Source organism: Schistocerca americana, chromosome 1 (genome assembly GCF_021461395.2).
Source record: "Schistocerca americana isolate TAMUIC-IGC-003095 chromosome 1, iqSchAmer2.1, whole genome shotgun sequence".
Taxonomy (NCBI): Eukaryota; Metazoa; Arthropoda; class Insecta; order Orthoptera; family Acrididae; genus Schistocerca; species Schistocerca americana.
In genome coordinates, this window is record NC_060119.1 from 1043296480 (window position 1) to 1043313474 (window position 16995).

Here is a 16995-nt window from a genome sequence, read left to right on the forward strand (position 1 = left end):
TCAAAATACGTGACATACATGGCCATATTTTTTGGCTTGGCAGACTAAATTATTCATACAGCCAAGGGTCCGTAAGCCTTAGTATTATGAAATGAATTTCAACTTGATGCCACTGCCAGTCCTTGAGAAAAAGTGATCTTGACAGACGGTCGTACAGAAAGAAAATGCCAAAACAATCACTTTTTTTATTTGATGTAGTTAAAAATAAACAAATTCTTTTTTTTTTCTTTGTACTGCGAAACGCTGCTTGTCAAATATTATGATTCTATGTCAAGGGGAATTACCTTATAGATTTTGATGAGTGGACTGGCGAGTATCGAAAAGCGTTATGTTAATGGCCGTATATTTTGACTGCACTGTCTTCGGAGCTTCCGAGTTTTCACGCTGCGAAGGGGTCGTAGGTCTTAGTGCTTGACGTGGGTTTCGACCTGATACCTCGATACATTCCTGAGAAAATGAGATCTTAACAGTCGGATAGACAGGCAGACAAACGATCGGACGTCAAAGTGATCGTGTAAGGTTTCCACATTCACTGATTCTACATCTACGCATACACTCCGCTAGCCACCAAGCGGCGTGTGGCAAAGGGCACAATTCTCCCCTTCTGTTCCACTCACGGATCGCTCGAGGGAAAAACGACTGTCTGAACGCCTCAGTACGAGCTCTAATTTCCCTTATCTTTGAATGGTGACCATTGCGCGATTTGAAAGTTGGTGGTAATAATATGTGCTTTACATTCTCGGCGAAGATCGGATTTCGGAATTTAGTGAGCAGCCCCTTCCGCTTAGCGCTCCGTCTATCTGCAAGTGTGTCACACTTCAAAGTTTCTATGACACTTTTAACGCTCTCGCGATGGCTAAATGTACCAGTCTTGAATCTTGCCGCTCTTCTTTGGACCTTTTCAATCAGACCCAACTGGTAAAGGACCCATACAGACGAACAATACTCTAAAACTTAACGAACTAATGTATTGTAAGCTATTTCCTTTGTTGAAGGACTGCATCGCTTCAGGATTCTACCAATAAACCGCAATCTAGAGTTTACCTTACCTGTTGCTTGTGTAATCTGATCAGTCCATTTGAGATCATTTCGAATAGTCACACCCAGATACTTGACGGATTGAGGTACGGAATCCTAGAAAAAGAAAAAAAAAAAACAAGAGAAAAGGCCCACTGTAGGTGTCACAACTGTGGTGAAACATGTTTGGGAACCCAAAAAAAAAAAAAAAAAAAAAAAAAGTGTTCCTACAAGAACTCTTTCATTCATCGCGATTTACTGTAAACACGGAATAGAGCTTCATGTTGTTGTTGTGGTGGTCTTCAGTCCTGAGACTGGTTTGATGCAGCTCTCCATGCTACTCTATCCTGTGCAAGCTTCTTTATCTCCCAGTACCTATTGCAGCCTACATCCTTCTGAATCTGCTTAGTGTATCCATTTCTTGGTCTCCCTCTACGATTTTTACCCCTCACGCTGCCCTCCAGTACTAAACTGGTGATCCCTTGATGCCTCAGAACATGTCCGATCCTTTCTTCTAGTCAAGTTGTGCCACAAATTTCTCTTCTCCCCAATTCTGTTCAATACCTCCTCATTAGTTATGTGATCTACCCATCTAATCTTCAGCATTCTTCTGTAGCACCACATTTCGGAAGCTTATATTCTCTACTTGTCTAAACTATTTATCGTCCATGTTTGACTTCCATACATGGCTACACTCCATACAAATATTTTCAGAAACGACTTCCTGACACTTAAATGAATACTCAATGTTAACAAATTTCTCTTCTTCAGAAACGCTTTCCTTTCCATTGCCAGTCTACATTTTATATCCTCTCTACTTCGACCATCATCAGTTATTTTGCTCCACAAATAGCAAAACTCCTTTACTACTTTAAGTGTCTCATTTCCTAATCTAATTCCCTCAGCATCACCCGATTAAACTCTACTACATTCCATTATCCTCGTTTTGCTTTTGTTGATCTTCATCTTATATCTTCCTTTCAAGGCAATGTCCATTCCGTTCAACTGCTCTTCCAAGTCCCTTGCTGTCGCTGACAGAATTACAATGTCATCAGCGAACCTCAAAGTTTTTACTTCTCCTCCATGGATTTTAATACCTACTACGAATTTTTCTTTTGTCTCCTTTACAGCTTACTCAATATACAGATTGAATAGCATCGGGGAGAGGCTACAACCCTGTCTCATTCCCTTCTCAACCACTGCTTCCCTTTCATGTCCCTCGACTCTTATAACTGCCCTCTGGTTTCTGTACAAATTGTAAATAGCCTTTCGTTTCCTGTATTTTACCCCTGCCATCTTCAGAATTTGAAAGAGAGTATTCCAGTCAACATTGTCAAAAGCTTTCTGTAAGTCTACAAATGCTAGAAATGTAGGCTTGCCTTTCCTTAATCTTTCTTCTAAGATAAGTCGTATGGTCAGTATTGCCTCACGTGTTCCAACATTTCTACGGAATCCAAACTGATCTTCCCCGAGATCGGCTTCTACCAGTTCTTCCATTCGTCTGTAAAGAATTCGCGTTAGTATTTTGCACCCGCGGCTTATTAAACTGATAGATCGGTAATTTTCACATCTGTCGACACCTGCTTTCCTTGGGATTGGAATTACTATATTATTCTTTAAGTCTGAGGGAATTTCGTCTGTCTCATACATCTTGCTCACCAGATGGTAGAGTTTTGTTAGGCCTGGCTCTCCTAAGGCTGTCAGTAGTTCTAATGGAATGTTGTCTATTCCCGGGGCCTTGTTTCGACTTCGGTCTTTCAGTGCTCTGTATTGGCGTATTAATGACGAATTAACGTATTGTAAGCTATTGCTTTTGTTGAAGGACTGCATCGCTTCAGGATTCTACCAATAAACCGCAATCTAGAGTTTGCCTTATCTGTTACTTGTGTAATCTGATCATTGCATTTCAGATCATTTCGAATAGTCACGCCCAGATACTTGACGGATTGAGGTACGAAATCCCAGAAAAAGAAAAAAAGAAACAAGAGAAAAGGCCCACTGTAGGTGCCACAACTGCGGTGAAAGATGTTTGTTTGAGGACTAAAAAAAAAAATTGTGTTCCTACAAGAACTCTTTGATTCATCGCGATTTACTGTAAACATGGAGTAGAGCTTCATATTCCATTTTAATAAAAGTGCACTTTTCTTTTGCAGATAATCCATCGGGACCTGGCTGCTCGAAACGTCCTGATAGGCGAGGACCACGTCTGCAAAGTGGCGGATTTCGGCTTCGCGCGCGACATCATGTCGAGCCACGTGTACGAGCGCAAGTCGGAGGGCCGGCTGCCGATCCGGTGGATGGCGCCCGAGTCGCTGTACGACAACATCTTCTCGGTGAAGTCGGACGTGTGGAGCTTCGGCGTGCTCATCTGGGAGGTGGTGACGCTGGGCTCGACGCCGTACCCCGGCATGGCGGCCGCCGAGGTGATGCGGCGCGTGCGCGACGGCTATCGCCTCGACCGGCCCGAGCACTGCCGGCGCGAGCTGTACAACATCATGTACTACTGCTGGGACAAGAACCCCAAGGAGCGGCCCGGCTTCGGCGAGCTGGTCGCCATGCTGGAGCCGCTGCTGCTCGCCGAGACCGACTACATCGAGCTGGAGCGCTTCCCCGACCACTCCTACTACAACATGGTCAGCCTCAGCGACGAGAAGCTGTGACGTCAGGGCGGCGGCCGGAGACGGCCGCGAGGCGACGGCGGCGAAGGCGGCGGCGGCGACGACGACGACGACGACGACGACACCGCAGTCGAAAGCTGGTCCTGCTGAGAGCTGCTCCTGTAGCTGCGGCCCTCGGGGCCATCAAACAGCAGCTCCCGCACGTTCCTCGAGCAGTAACAGACCTTGTCCAGTGCAAATATGGCAACTCTGCTCATGCAGACGCAGCTGCAGGCACTGGTTCATGAAATTTTCTGGGTTATCATACAGTGGCCATCATAGTGCAATATTCTCCTTTTCCCAAGAAGCCACTTATCCAAGATGACGCTAGGCAGAGGGATTCTTCTCAGCATCCATCGAGAAGAAAGTTCGTGTTCGCCTGCCGATATAAACTCTATCATAAATATATCTGAAGAGTCAACACCTTGTTTTGGAGAGACCTTTCAAATGATTACTAAGATGTTCTTTATTCCTCACTACACACGACATCCACGAGATTTATAAAACTGAAATGAGGAATTTCAGCATTTAATAGGTTACAAAAACTAAGTACTTCGCTTTCCTGTTGATCCTCTTAACTTTGTTTACTCCCCAGATACTGAAACTACTTTCCTTGATGAATGATTTATCCATTATATATCTACATAAAAGAATATTGCCCTTATTGCTGTACCTCCTGACTAGCCCATATACCAGTTACTTCTCCTTAGCACATAACAGAAAAAATTGTTGAGTGGTGTTTTTTTTATCTGCAATCTTTTGAATCCTAGTGATAAAAGCAGTACACTGGCAAAAAATGAAAAGGCATATTTTTCTTCTCTGTCTTGGTAGACAAAAGCACTAATGCTAACCTACACCGAACTATACAAAATTAGTGTTCAAACTATTGTCAGCGAAAAAAACATTTAAAAAACACATTAAGAATATAAAAAGTTACTAGATCACTGTCTATGTGATACCCTGCACAGCACAATAAAATTATTCATTGGTAGCTAGTTTACTGTGCTATCACCAGTTACTATATAGTATGATCTCAAATACCTTTCTCCACTCCATTCATATCAACATCTTATTATATTTATGTAACACACATTTAGTTCATCAAAGACTATGCACCACATTTTCATCAGGTAGAAGCAGCTTATCTACTATTGCAGCTTTTTCTGCAGTAGAGTTTCTCTCACCTTGCAATTTGTCAGCTAGCAGCAGTGTAGAAATCTTTATAATTTTTGCATGCACTCTGTTCTAAGCTTGAAACACTGGTATTTTTTTTATTTTTTTTTTGCATTTATGAAGTTATATATGAAATTTTGCTATTTACATGCTTTAGCCCAACTTACTCAATTGCTTTCATGAAGTTGTTTTTACATAAAGTACTTCAAAACTGACCAAGTCATATTTGTCAGCCCTTAAAGCGACAATTTATCTTTTCATGCAGCTAGTAGAGAAGCTAGAAACATTGGATGCACTATTTAGTCCCCATCTGATAGTAAAAACTAAGAGCTTGTATCTTCACTTGCAACTTACACAGTATGCAGAACACTGTAACAATCCTTTCTTCATTTATATGTTACCCGACTGTGCTTTTGGTATATTCCACACTGTGGTAAGGGCTGGAAGTGGGCAGCTTCAAAGTTGTTTTCAATTAAAACTCTATTTCTGACGAAACATTCCTCATAACACATTCCTTCTCTAGATGCTATTAGAAACAGAACTGTCTATAAATTGATGTTGAGGGACTTTTTAATCATTCACGGGTAAATTTGGGTCTAAAAATAAATTCTACCCGAACTGATGAACGCCAGTTATAGTGTAAAGAGAGTAATAAGGATGGGCTAACATTTTAGTTATGTTTGTTGCTATATTACTGAAGTGTACTCAAGAAGTCCCCTTTCTCAGTTCGAATGCTGATGAAGTAAATGGGAATTCCACAAAAAATTGAAAGTGACTATGTATCATGGTGATGCTGAATTACTAAAGACAGAACCAAACATGAAAGACTGTTAATTATGTAGTACAACCATACTTACTAGGTCTTTTAATAAACCTCATTTAGATTTAAGTTGTTATAAAATATAAGCTTTATGTGTGACTGATATTGTACAGGTTGAAATAATGGCTTGTGAAATCCTGCATTTAACTTTGCAGTTACTTTATGAGTGTTTATTTGTACAGACAACATCTTATTTATTTTGTTGAATCTGTTGTGTATAAAAGGTAAGGTCACTGTGATAAAATGTAAAAAACTGTTTTTCCATTTTGATAATTATGTTGTAATATTCACAAGTGTTTCCTAATAAATTGCAGCAGTTTGAAGTAATTAAAATTTTAATGCTCACTACTAATTATGTTACACAGTAAGAGTTTTAATAAAAATTATTACATTTAAACCTTGTATCATTATCTTATAATGTTATTTAAACCTTGTCTCATGATCTTACAATATTCTAAAACGTGTACCACACTTACTAAAACATTATTGCTATTAAAAAAACAGGAATAATTGGTAGCTTTCATCTGTTTTATATCTTACAAAAAATTCAACAACATTTTTTGAAAGACAATGCTCAGGTTGTTAAACACAGATTGTGAGGTTCATAACCTAAAATATCTACCAACACATTTGGGTCATTAACAAAATAAAATAGTAATGTGTCCTTATCTTACATTAAAATTGTTGACTTCTGTCAGTAGCCAACCTATCCGATACTGCACTGTGCACAAAGACACATCATCCTTATCAGCTGTGGGCTCCCAGAGTATCAGTTTGATTAATCTCCAAGTGTCTGGAAATTGGTGTGAGTTGACATGTCTAAGGTATTAGTGTATAAGCGGAGCTATTGGTCAACCATATTGGTACTTTATTGGTCACTTACTATTCCTCATTCCCAAAGATACTACTTGTATGTCATCATCTACAGTGTCCGCCCCCGGTAGCTGAGTGGTCAGTGCGACAGAATATCAATCCTAAGGGCCCGAGTTCAATTCCCGGCGGGGTCGGAGATTTTCTCCGCTCAGGGACTGGGTGTTGTGTTGTCCTAATCATCATCATTTCATCCCCATCGATGTGCAAGTTGCCAAAGTGGCATCAAATTGAAAGACTTGCACACAGATGATGGTCTACCCGAAGGGAGGCCCTAGTCATACAACATCATTATTATATCATCTACAGTTATCAACCTCTAGTTGTTTTATCAAGTAAGTATTGCAAATTTGTAATTATGCATTTGCAATTAAATGAATACTTTGGTATATATTATAAAAATGTGTGTGTGGGTATGTATGTATGTATGTATGTTACACAGCTTCTCCTAAACCAGTGTACTGATTTCAACAAAACTTCGTACACATATCGCTCACTTTCAGGCAACAATCGCTGTGGGGGTAAGAACCATATACCTATAATTGTTTAGGAGATATTATGTTATATACACCAATATGTTGCATCATGGTTAATGTTTTAATACATTTATTCTTTATTACTAAACCACTCCCACTGTCAGTTCAACGTAAGGAAATCCATGACGCCTGACAGTGCTTTTGGCAGCTTTCACGTGTGAACCGCAAATGGCTGCATGCGAAATCAGTAGCCATCTACAGAGCTGTGAAGAGGCATTACAACAGGGACTTCAAAAAAATTTAATTGCACACGTGCAAAGCAGCTGCGCCGGCATACAGAAACTGTGCAGGATATCACCTCTCACCAAGTCCCTTGTGGGGATACATATAAGATAAGAATAAGTGCAAGGAAGATGTTTGCCTTGTAACAGGTCAAATGTGTTTCTCTATTGTAGACATGCTGTACTAAACAAGTGATGTTGATGTGTTAGTATACGAAAATGAAGGTAACCTTATGTTAACTTCGATTTGACACAAACATTATTGCGGCGTGAATCACTGCAACAGTTAAAGCAATCTTTCACAACAGTCCAGAACAAAGGTACCACAGTATTCCTGTGTGTTTTCCAGCAAATTTTGGCCACAGTATAAATTCAATGGCAGCATCTACAGGAGCTGTGGCACTCCTAGAACCAAATAGTCGTAAAACTAAAAAAAACTGGAAGGCTCCTCACAACTTACAGCTCTCCAGACTTACCAAATTAACTGTTTCATAATTTCAAAGGTTTCTTCACAAGTACATGGCAATGAATTTTTTTCGATATTACCCTACTGATGGAGTTCTTTTTTGTTTTCGTTGCTAACACAAAAATGGTAAAAATACTTGGGCAGTGCCGGGTGTGTCAGCTAGACTGCTATAAAATAATTATAAAATAATTCTAAAAAGCCTTTAAAAAATCTCGTGCCGTTCTCTTTCCTTGCGTGTCAAGAATATTGCCATGTCTTTTTTTTTCATGAATGGTAATTGTTCATCCTTTCTTTCCTGCGTGCAGGATTTAAAAGTTGTCGTCTACTCTCTGCTTCAGGCAAGGTTTTTTTTTTTAAGGGCACCGACAACTGATGCTGTGATTCCAATGATTCATGCGAGCCACAGGAAGACAAAGAGTCTATTTTTCATAGCTTGGTACACGGGGTAGTCAATGTGCAAATGGGTAAGAAGGATAAAGAGCTGGAATTAAACATTATTAAGAAGATTGCGATCAACAACGGCTAAAAAGTAGATAATGTTAATAAACTGCTGCCCTAAAGTAATAAGAATGGAAAGATTAAACTAAACGAATAAAAAATGAAAATGGTCGTTTACCATATTATGGAACAGTCTCACAAAATATCGCAAGCATAGTTAAACCTCATAATATCAAAAATTCTTTCCAGGAAAGTGATCTAGTCAGGTCTAACTTGTAGAATATTGGTAAAAAGATAGCAATTTCGAAAACTTGAAGTTTATAAAATAGACTGCATGTCTTGTGCTGCAAAGTACATTGGACAAATACGAAGAATATTTTCGATTAAATACATGGGTTATAAATATGTTACATATGTGGTGTCACCGCCAGACACCACACTTGCTAGGTTGTAGCCTTTAAATCGGCCGCGGTCCGCTAGTATACGTCGGACCCGCGTGTCGCCACTGTCAGTGATTGCAGACCGAGCGCCGCCACACGGCAGGTCTAGAGAGACTTCCTAGCACTCGCCCCAGTTGTACAGCCGACTTTGCTAGCGATGCTACACTGACAAATACGCTCTCATTTGCCGAGACGATAGTTAGCATAGCCTTCAGCTACGTCATTTGCTACGACCTAGCAAGGCGCCATTACCAGTTAATATTGAGATTATAAAACATGTACCGTCAAGAGCGATGTACACCAATTATGGATTAAAGTTAAGTATTCCAAGAGCTACGTTCTTTATTTATTAGACTCAACTCCTTTAATTGTTCCAGACCTCACGCCAGTCTGCGTGAGCGTAAACGCGTGCATTTCGGCCTCCTCTAGCAACACGGTGTTTGCTCTTCTGCCAACACAACAACATACATGGATTATAAATATGCATTCTGGCTAAGTAACTATGACAAATCAGCTGTTGCAGATCATGTGTATAAAAGCACGCATTCACTTAAGAGAATGGAAGACAGAAATCGTACACATAGGGAACAAAAAAAAAAAAAAAAAAAAAAAACAGATGCCCAACTTACGAGAAGAAGTTGCAATTGCCATTCATGAAAAGAAACATGGCGATATTCTTAAAGACAACAGAAGGATAATTTTTAGCTGCTTTTTAGAATTATTATAAAGTGATGCATTACAATAAATTTGCAATACTTGTTTGACGAACTAGCAACTCTCTAGAGGGTGTCAGAGGTAACAACAAGCAAGTAGCAGCTTTGGAAATGAGTAACAGCAGGTGACCAATAGACTAGCAATATGGTTGAGCCAGTAGCTGCGCTTACATAGTAATATCACACACCTGGAGAAGTGTCAACTTGACATTCTTTGAGTCCACTGCTGATTAGGAGGATATGGGCTTGGAAGACAGTGTCGTGTGACATGGGACGCCTGCTGACAGAAGCTGAAGTTATAATGTAAGGCTAAGATCTATAGCCTTTTATATTATGCACACCACGAATTTGCCGGCCGAAGTGGCCGCGCGTTTCTGGCGCTGCAGTCTGGAACCGGGAGACCGCTACGGTCGCAGGTTCGAATCCTGCCTCGGGCATGGATGTGTGTGATGTCCTTAGGTTAGTTAGGTTTAACTAGTTCTAAGTTCTAGGGGACTAATGACCTCAGCAGTTGAGTCCCATAGTGCTCAGAGCCATTTGAACCATTTGAACCACGAATTTGTTCGTAGATTTTTTTTGTGTTTGAACCTCATGAGATGGGTTTGACAACATCTTGATGAGCATCATCTTCCAAAATGCTTGTCTGTGTGTAAAACATAAGCCAGTTGAATGCTACTAATTATTATTGTTAAAACAGGCTATATCAACAGCTATCAACATCCTTAAAATTGGTAATATTAAACTTGTGTTTTAAATTTCTTGGTTGTTTTTTCAAAGTGTTTATAGTACATTACATGAGATATGTTAATTTTAGGCGAAAGGAACGGGTAATATGCTTTATTTTAATCAGTCAGCCAGTTATGGACTTACTGAGAAAGATAACTGAAGCATTTTTTTAATCACTCAGAAACTGGTCACATGACTAATGTATATTCTTATGTTACCATCAGGAAAGGTTCTGACTCATTGTAGCTAGAATTTTTGTTTTCACATCACACGTTAGGATGATGGTATTGATAGCATCGAGCATAAGTAATAAATGCGCAAGAACAGATCAAACTGAAAATTTAGTATGATCTTTCAGTGGTTGAGGATGCTAACTTTGCTCGTACAGGTCAACATGAAGCCAATATGCAAGAAGGGATAGAAATAAATTACTCGCTAAAATGAGGCAAATAGCTGGAAGTGGTACAACAGTGTAAAACACCCATGTTTTTTTGAAATTCTTCAAATTAGTCAATTCATATTGCTTTTTTCCGGTTACCTAACTGCATCTTGTGCTCCTTCCTCCACTGTAAGTTAAGGTGGTACTAGAGCAAAGACACCTACTCGACATGAGAGTCCCTTTGCATATTTAGTAATTTTTTCGTGCAGTTGGATTCGTGCAGGGATGCAGTATTCGTCCCTACTATTCAATCTGTACATCGAAGAAGCAGTGATGGAAATAAGAGGAAGCTTTAGGATCGGAATTAAAATTCAAGGTGAAAGGATATCAATGATGAGATTTGCTGATGAGATTGCCGTCCTGAGGGAAAGTGAAGAAGACTTACATGATCTGCTGAATGGAATGAATAGTCTAAGAGTACAGAATGTGGATTGAGAGTAAATCGAAGAAAGACGGAAGTAATGAGAAATATCAGAAAATCACGAAGTAGATGAGGTTAAGGAATTCTGCTACAAAGGCAGCAAAATAACCTATGACAGACGGAGCAAGGAGGACATCAAAAGAAGACTAGCAGTGCCAAAAAGAGCACTCCTGGCCAAGAGAAGTCTACTAGTATTAAACGTAGGCCTTAATTTGAGAAAAAATTCTGAGAATGTACTTCTGGAGCAGAGCATTGTATGATAGTGAAACATGGACTGTGGGAAAAACGGAACAGAAGAGAATCGAAGCATTTGAGGTGTATTGCTACAGACGAATATTGAAAATTAGGTGGACTGATAAGGTAAGGAATGAGGAGGTTCTGGGCAGAATCGGAGAGGAAAGGAATATGTGGATAACACTGACAAGGAGAAGGGTGAGGATGATAGGGCATCTGTTAAGACGTCGGGGAATGATTCTATGATACAAGAGGGAGCTGTAGAGGGCAAGACCTGTAGAGGGAGACAGAGATTGGAATACATCCAGCAAATAATGGAGGATGTAGGTTTCAAGTGCTACTCTGAGATGAAACAGTCGGTACAGGACTGGGGTGGGCTGCATCCAACCAGTCAGAACACAGACGATTCAAAAGAAATTAAGATATGAGTCCGTCCATTTATAGGCACACAAAATTCAGGGAAGAAGGCTGCCTCTTATTTACTGAGAAAACAAAAGACCAAGCTTCAACTGCTGATTGTCTCTCAAGAAACCTTTGTTTTAGCCCCCAATTTTCTCATTGCAGTCACTTCGTGAGACATAGGTGAGTGGCTGTAATATGTTTGCTCCTAATACTTGAAAGGAACGTTGTAAGAGGTCCATGATTAAGGAATTTGTTGCTAGCGCACTCGAGCAGATGTAACTTCGATGGATTGCTCACGCGCTGCCTGCGATATGTAAGCTGTAAGAGAATCTCAGACCAGAGAGCAGTGTTGTATGCAGTAGGAACTGTGTAGCAGTTGTAGTAGTACTAGCGGGCAGTCTGGTGTATCGTGTTGGCTGGGCCGGTCGTTGGGGAGTGATGGCGGAGCCTGAGCGATATAATATAAGGTAAAAGCAGCCTCGCGCATGTGTACTATTGTTATGTCAAGCCCCATGTAAATGTTTTTTTTTAAATCTCTTAATAATAATCTTTCTTATAAAAAATTAACTTTTGATAATCATTCATCTCAATTTAAAGAACTTACTAATTTCTCCAATCCATGGTCATCCCGATTACTGTAAAGAAAAATCAGTTGTTTCTTTTTAAATATGACAATTCTATCGGCCAGCATTGCACAGGGCTGTGCCAGAAAAAATTTCTTATAGGAGCAGATATATCCGCGTTATCCGGCGACCTTATTGAGGTAAAAATTTTCAATTTATTCAGAATGATCTTTCAGGGCCATGACGCAGCGCTGCTGATGTCTAAAATTTACCAGCTTAAATTCACAGTCAATTATTGAAAGGTTATAACTGAGCAACAATTTTTTTATTGAGAGATTAGTCACATTTTATTATTGATAGGTTACGCAATTTAGTTATGGGGAGGTTACTCTAAATGACAATGTTATAGTTATATTTTTTACTGTTGGGAGGTTTCGGAACTTTTCTGTTGGGAGGTTACACTAAATGTGAATATTATTCATATTATTTTGTTGTGGGGAGGTTACAACGTTATAGAGCTCACCTTGCAACTCCCCTTTCGTCAGAGTATCAGTTTCCTGCTGCATTCTCATGAACTTCCAGTCTTCGATATAGAGCTTTTGAATCCACACGATTTCGACGAGCAAGAGATGTGCCCTGCCAAGTTACAAATCCCTGCTGATTCTCTCGAAATCCCATCACGTTCTGACAGCACTGTCTCATTAGTTAATTTCTTCCTCTGGCCATCACTGACTGGGTAGAGAGCCATCATACTGCGACGAATAGCATACTAACATAACATGGGAAATTCACACACGCAGAATGTACAAAGAAATTCTTAAGCATGACACCTACAATTCATGGATGTCAAATGAAGGAACAGAGCGAGCCGGGTCTGTAAGTGCTGTTTGCTGAAGACTGTTCTGCACCAATCTTACTCAAAGCACTCTTCCAAGGGCACTTCCAGATGCGTGCATGTCGAGGAGGTCAGCACCACTTATATGGTAGCTATGAGAGTTTTGTGGTGATATAATAGAATGTTAAGATGAAACATGTGGTTTATGCGTGGTGGAGCCCCACACAGACGGAGTTTGGCACATTTTACGTAAATAAACTGTGCTATCATTTCTGAAGCCTTGTTCTAGTGTGTGGGATCAGGAACAAGAAGCTATTGGCACGAGCGAAATGATTGTAGATCGTAAACACATGTACTCTTAAGGCTACACGGTTCTGGACGTAAACACGCTGTAATGTTAAAGCCAACTGGCATCCAAAATATTAGTGGTGTGGAGTGCAACGCTCTTAACCCTGTAATGCGGGACTTATAAGTCCAACATCTGACATATATCCACCCTGTAAGTTTTCTATCCCACTCACTACACTGGCAAACTTTAATATTACGAAACTACTTCCGCTTACAGAAAAAAAAATGGTTCACATATTATGCTGTGCTCGCATCAGTTCTACAAACTGATCGCCAGCAAAGGCAAATGAATATTATTAGGAAACAGACAAATGCATATCAATGGTGTTTGAAATGTTAAATTACGCAACATGCTGCACTAACTCCCAAACAGGACAACTATCAGGCAAATGTAACCCCCCCCCCCCCCCCCCACCCCACACACACACACATGTGGGGTTTGCAGTACCTTATGGACCTCAGTCAATGACTTAGAAAAGGGGTCTGGACCATTTTACATAAATCACTTGCACTTACAGTTCTGAAATATTGTTCCAGTGTTTGGTGTCCATACCAAGTAGGTATTGGAGAGAGAGAAATGATCGTGGAACATAAACACATTTCGAGGGCTACATGGTTCTGCTATAATGTTAGAGTTGTGTGGTTTCCGACCTACTAGTCGTGTGGAATGCAACGCTGTTAATATTCCAATGTAAGAAATATATTTCCAGCGCATGACATACATTCTCGCTGGAACTTTCTGTCCGATAAACTATGGCGACAAACTGTAGTCATAAAACAACAACCTTGCGCATCGTTTCTTTGTAACACAAACACTACATAGGTTTCCAGAGGACTACGACGCCTGCTGTTTACGAAGTTCAAGCCCGATTACAGTTTGGAAATTATGATATGTTCACTACAGTCCTATAAAATAATCGTCGACAGCTGAAAATGAAAATGAATATGCCAGAGGAGGTGTAACAATCTTAATGCAGTTTAACACCACCACTGGTAATCTTCCTCTTGCACACTGAAGTCATGGTCCAATGTTAGGTTGTACTGTTCATGTGTGGGATAATATTTGTCAATTCGCCTTGACGCCACGTCTCTAGAATGCCTCCTCTTTCCATTATTAAGGTGTATATTTAGCGTCAGTCCACTCTCCTCTACATCACGCAATTTTATGGATTTCGCTCAGTACTCATTCCGTGGTATTTTTTCTCTAATTTTATGTGTTATCAGTCAGTTTCCGTAATTTTGCTAGGTTTTCGTAATTTTATACACCAAGATACTGAAAAATCCTAAGACTTCCCAATGATCCACTTGCCTGCATTTTGGATAGGACGGACGGTGATGAAAAGCGTTGTAACAGTCGCTTAGTATCTATATGAGACTCAACGAGTGGTGCAGATGATGGATGTATTGGAAACTTGGAAGGAAACAATTCTGTGTACTGCTCAGATCCATCAGAGAGCCTCTCTGCACACTAATGTAGTGCTGCACTTAATGGAAGCTCAAAGTCTGGAAATCAGTCTACATGTTCATTTGACTTTCATTCCTTCGTGTAAGGGTGTGCAACAGGGAGTTGACATGTGTAGAGTCGATTTCTGCTGCTGCTCAGATTTTTTTTCCCCATAAGCATATGCTCTTATTGCTTAGCAGATGTACTTCGTAATTTCTGTTTATATCTTCCAACTCTCATAGGTGTCTACAACCATTGCAGCACATCTACAAACTGTAGCTTTCAGGTATTTATTTTTATCACACCAGTAATAAGTTATTCGTCAGTTGACAGTGTGTCGACTGCAGCTAGCATTTGGGGCGCTAATAGTTACCCTTCTCTACAGAGTTTTGCGTCTGAACGACAATCATCCACCGCTGAAAGCTGTACACACATACACACAGAGACTTTGCACACATATGTCCTGTCGTGAAGTGTCGATTTCAACCACCTGTGCGTTGTTTTCGGCAGTGGCACAGTTCTGCATACAGCGAAATACTCTTCTCAATATGGTTCTTAAGGGGGTGTAAGCCCATTGAAATTCATCCTGCCAAAGAGCATAACATCTTCGACATAGACTGTAGGAGACTGGTCAGGTTTCTATTTCGTCTTGAGACACCATGTTTGGGTAAAATAATGAGCACTACATTCGTAAAAAATATCTTACGATATATTGATCTCCAACCCCATCTTGACAGGTTCGCCACTTGGTGTAACCAGTTGTTGCTCAAGGTCATTTCTTCCAGGACACAGGCGATCATTGTAGGCAAAACCACCCCTTCCTTCCGTCTCCTCGACTTCTATATCATCATTTATGGCAGTCTTATCACCCTCACCCCCACCCTCAAGTATCTTGGCATCACCCTTGACCATCGCCTCTCCTGGACCCCCATATCTAGACTGTCCAAGCCAAGGCACGCTCCAATTCCATCTCCGCAAGCTCCTTTCTGGCTGCACATGGGGTATAGACCCCTCCACCATCCTCCACACCTACAAATCCCTCATCCGCCCTATCGTCTGCTACACCCATCCCACCTGGATCACTGCCCCTCCTACCTTTTGCAAATCCCTTCAAATACTGGAATGCCGTGCACTCCGCCTCACCTATCACATCTGCCTCCCCCACATGGATCCTGTATGACCTCATTCCATTCCACACCTCCTCCTTTTCCTTGAACAGATACAGATCTTCTACACCTCCTGAAAACTTGATCCTCCTCACCTGCTTGTCTCTCCCATCCTTTCCCATACCCGTCCGCTGCCGCACCTATATTCCCATGTCCCACCTGCTCTCCATCTCGCCACTCTCCATACCCTCGCCTAAGGTGGCTTCCGCAAACTCCACCTCCCTGATGATGCCCTCATCCACTCCATCTACCCCTCCTACCAACTTTGATCCTCCCCTTCTACCCCCTGTGTTTTTCCCAAGGGCACCCTCTCACCCTTCTCTCCCTCCTTCCTTCCTCCCTCGCTCCTCTCGCCAGGCCTCCCCTACCCCTGTACCTTCTTTCCCCCCCTCCCCTCTCCTCTGCCACTGGCATCTACACCCTCCTGCTCTCCCTCCTCCCCCACCTTTTCCCCTCTGGCAGGTCCCCGGACTTGTACACAAACAGTGAACATTCGCACACCAGAGATCATCGCCAGTGTTTTTGTGTACCTTTGTAATAGTGATTCAGTGTTTCATCATTTGTGCTCCATCGTTCACATGTGTCATTTCTGTCATCTATGTTCATGTGCTAGTACTGAACGTTTTTTATTTCACTGTGCCTGTGAATGGCTCCATGTTTTTTAATTTATTCTACTGTTTTTTATCCACCATTTTGTTTTGTCTTTCTTTGTCTTCTTTCTGTACTAACTGTAATATCTGTGGTCGAAGAGTGGCGTAGTTTTGCCACTGTTGGCCTGCCTGTACAGATATAAAAATAACAATAAAGCAAAAAAGAGACAGCCCAGTCTCTCCTCTAACTCCTGTACAAGGTAGATATGCCCAACCTCCCCCCCCCCCTCCCCCTCAAATACACCTCCTGCAATATGCCAATGACACCGCCTTCTTTGCCCTTGCTCCTACCCTTCACCAGTCCCAATGCCTTCTCCAGAATCACCTTGACCTTTTTGCCACATGGTGTAACCAGTGGCTCCTGAAAATCAATCCTTCCAAGACCCAGGCGATCATTGTAGGTCATACCGCTTGCT

The 16995-nt window shown here is 41.1% G+C and overlaps 1 protein-coding gene across 1 annotated transcript in view; it reads left to right on the plus strand.

Moving 5' to 3' along the window:
* LOC124596169 (tyrosine kinase receptor Cad96Ca) overlaps positions 1-4333 on the plus strand; it is a 500081-nt gene extending 495748 nt beyond the window's left edge. The window contains exon 9 of the mRNA XM_047135210.1: positions 3171-4333. Within this exon, the coding sequence (XP_046991166.1) occupies positions 3171-3677 (507 nt within the window). The 3' untranslated portion in view covers positions 3678-4333. The remainder of the gene's footprint in view (positions 1-3170) is intronic.
* Positions 4334-16995: the final 12662 nt, after the last annotated feature.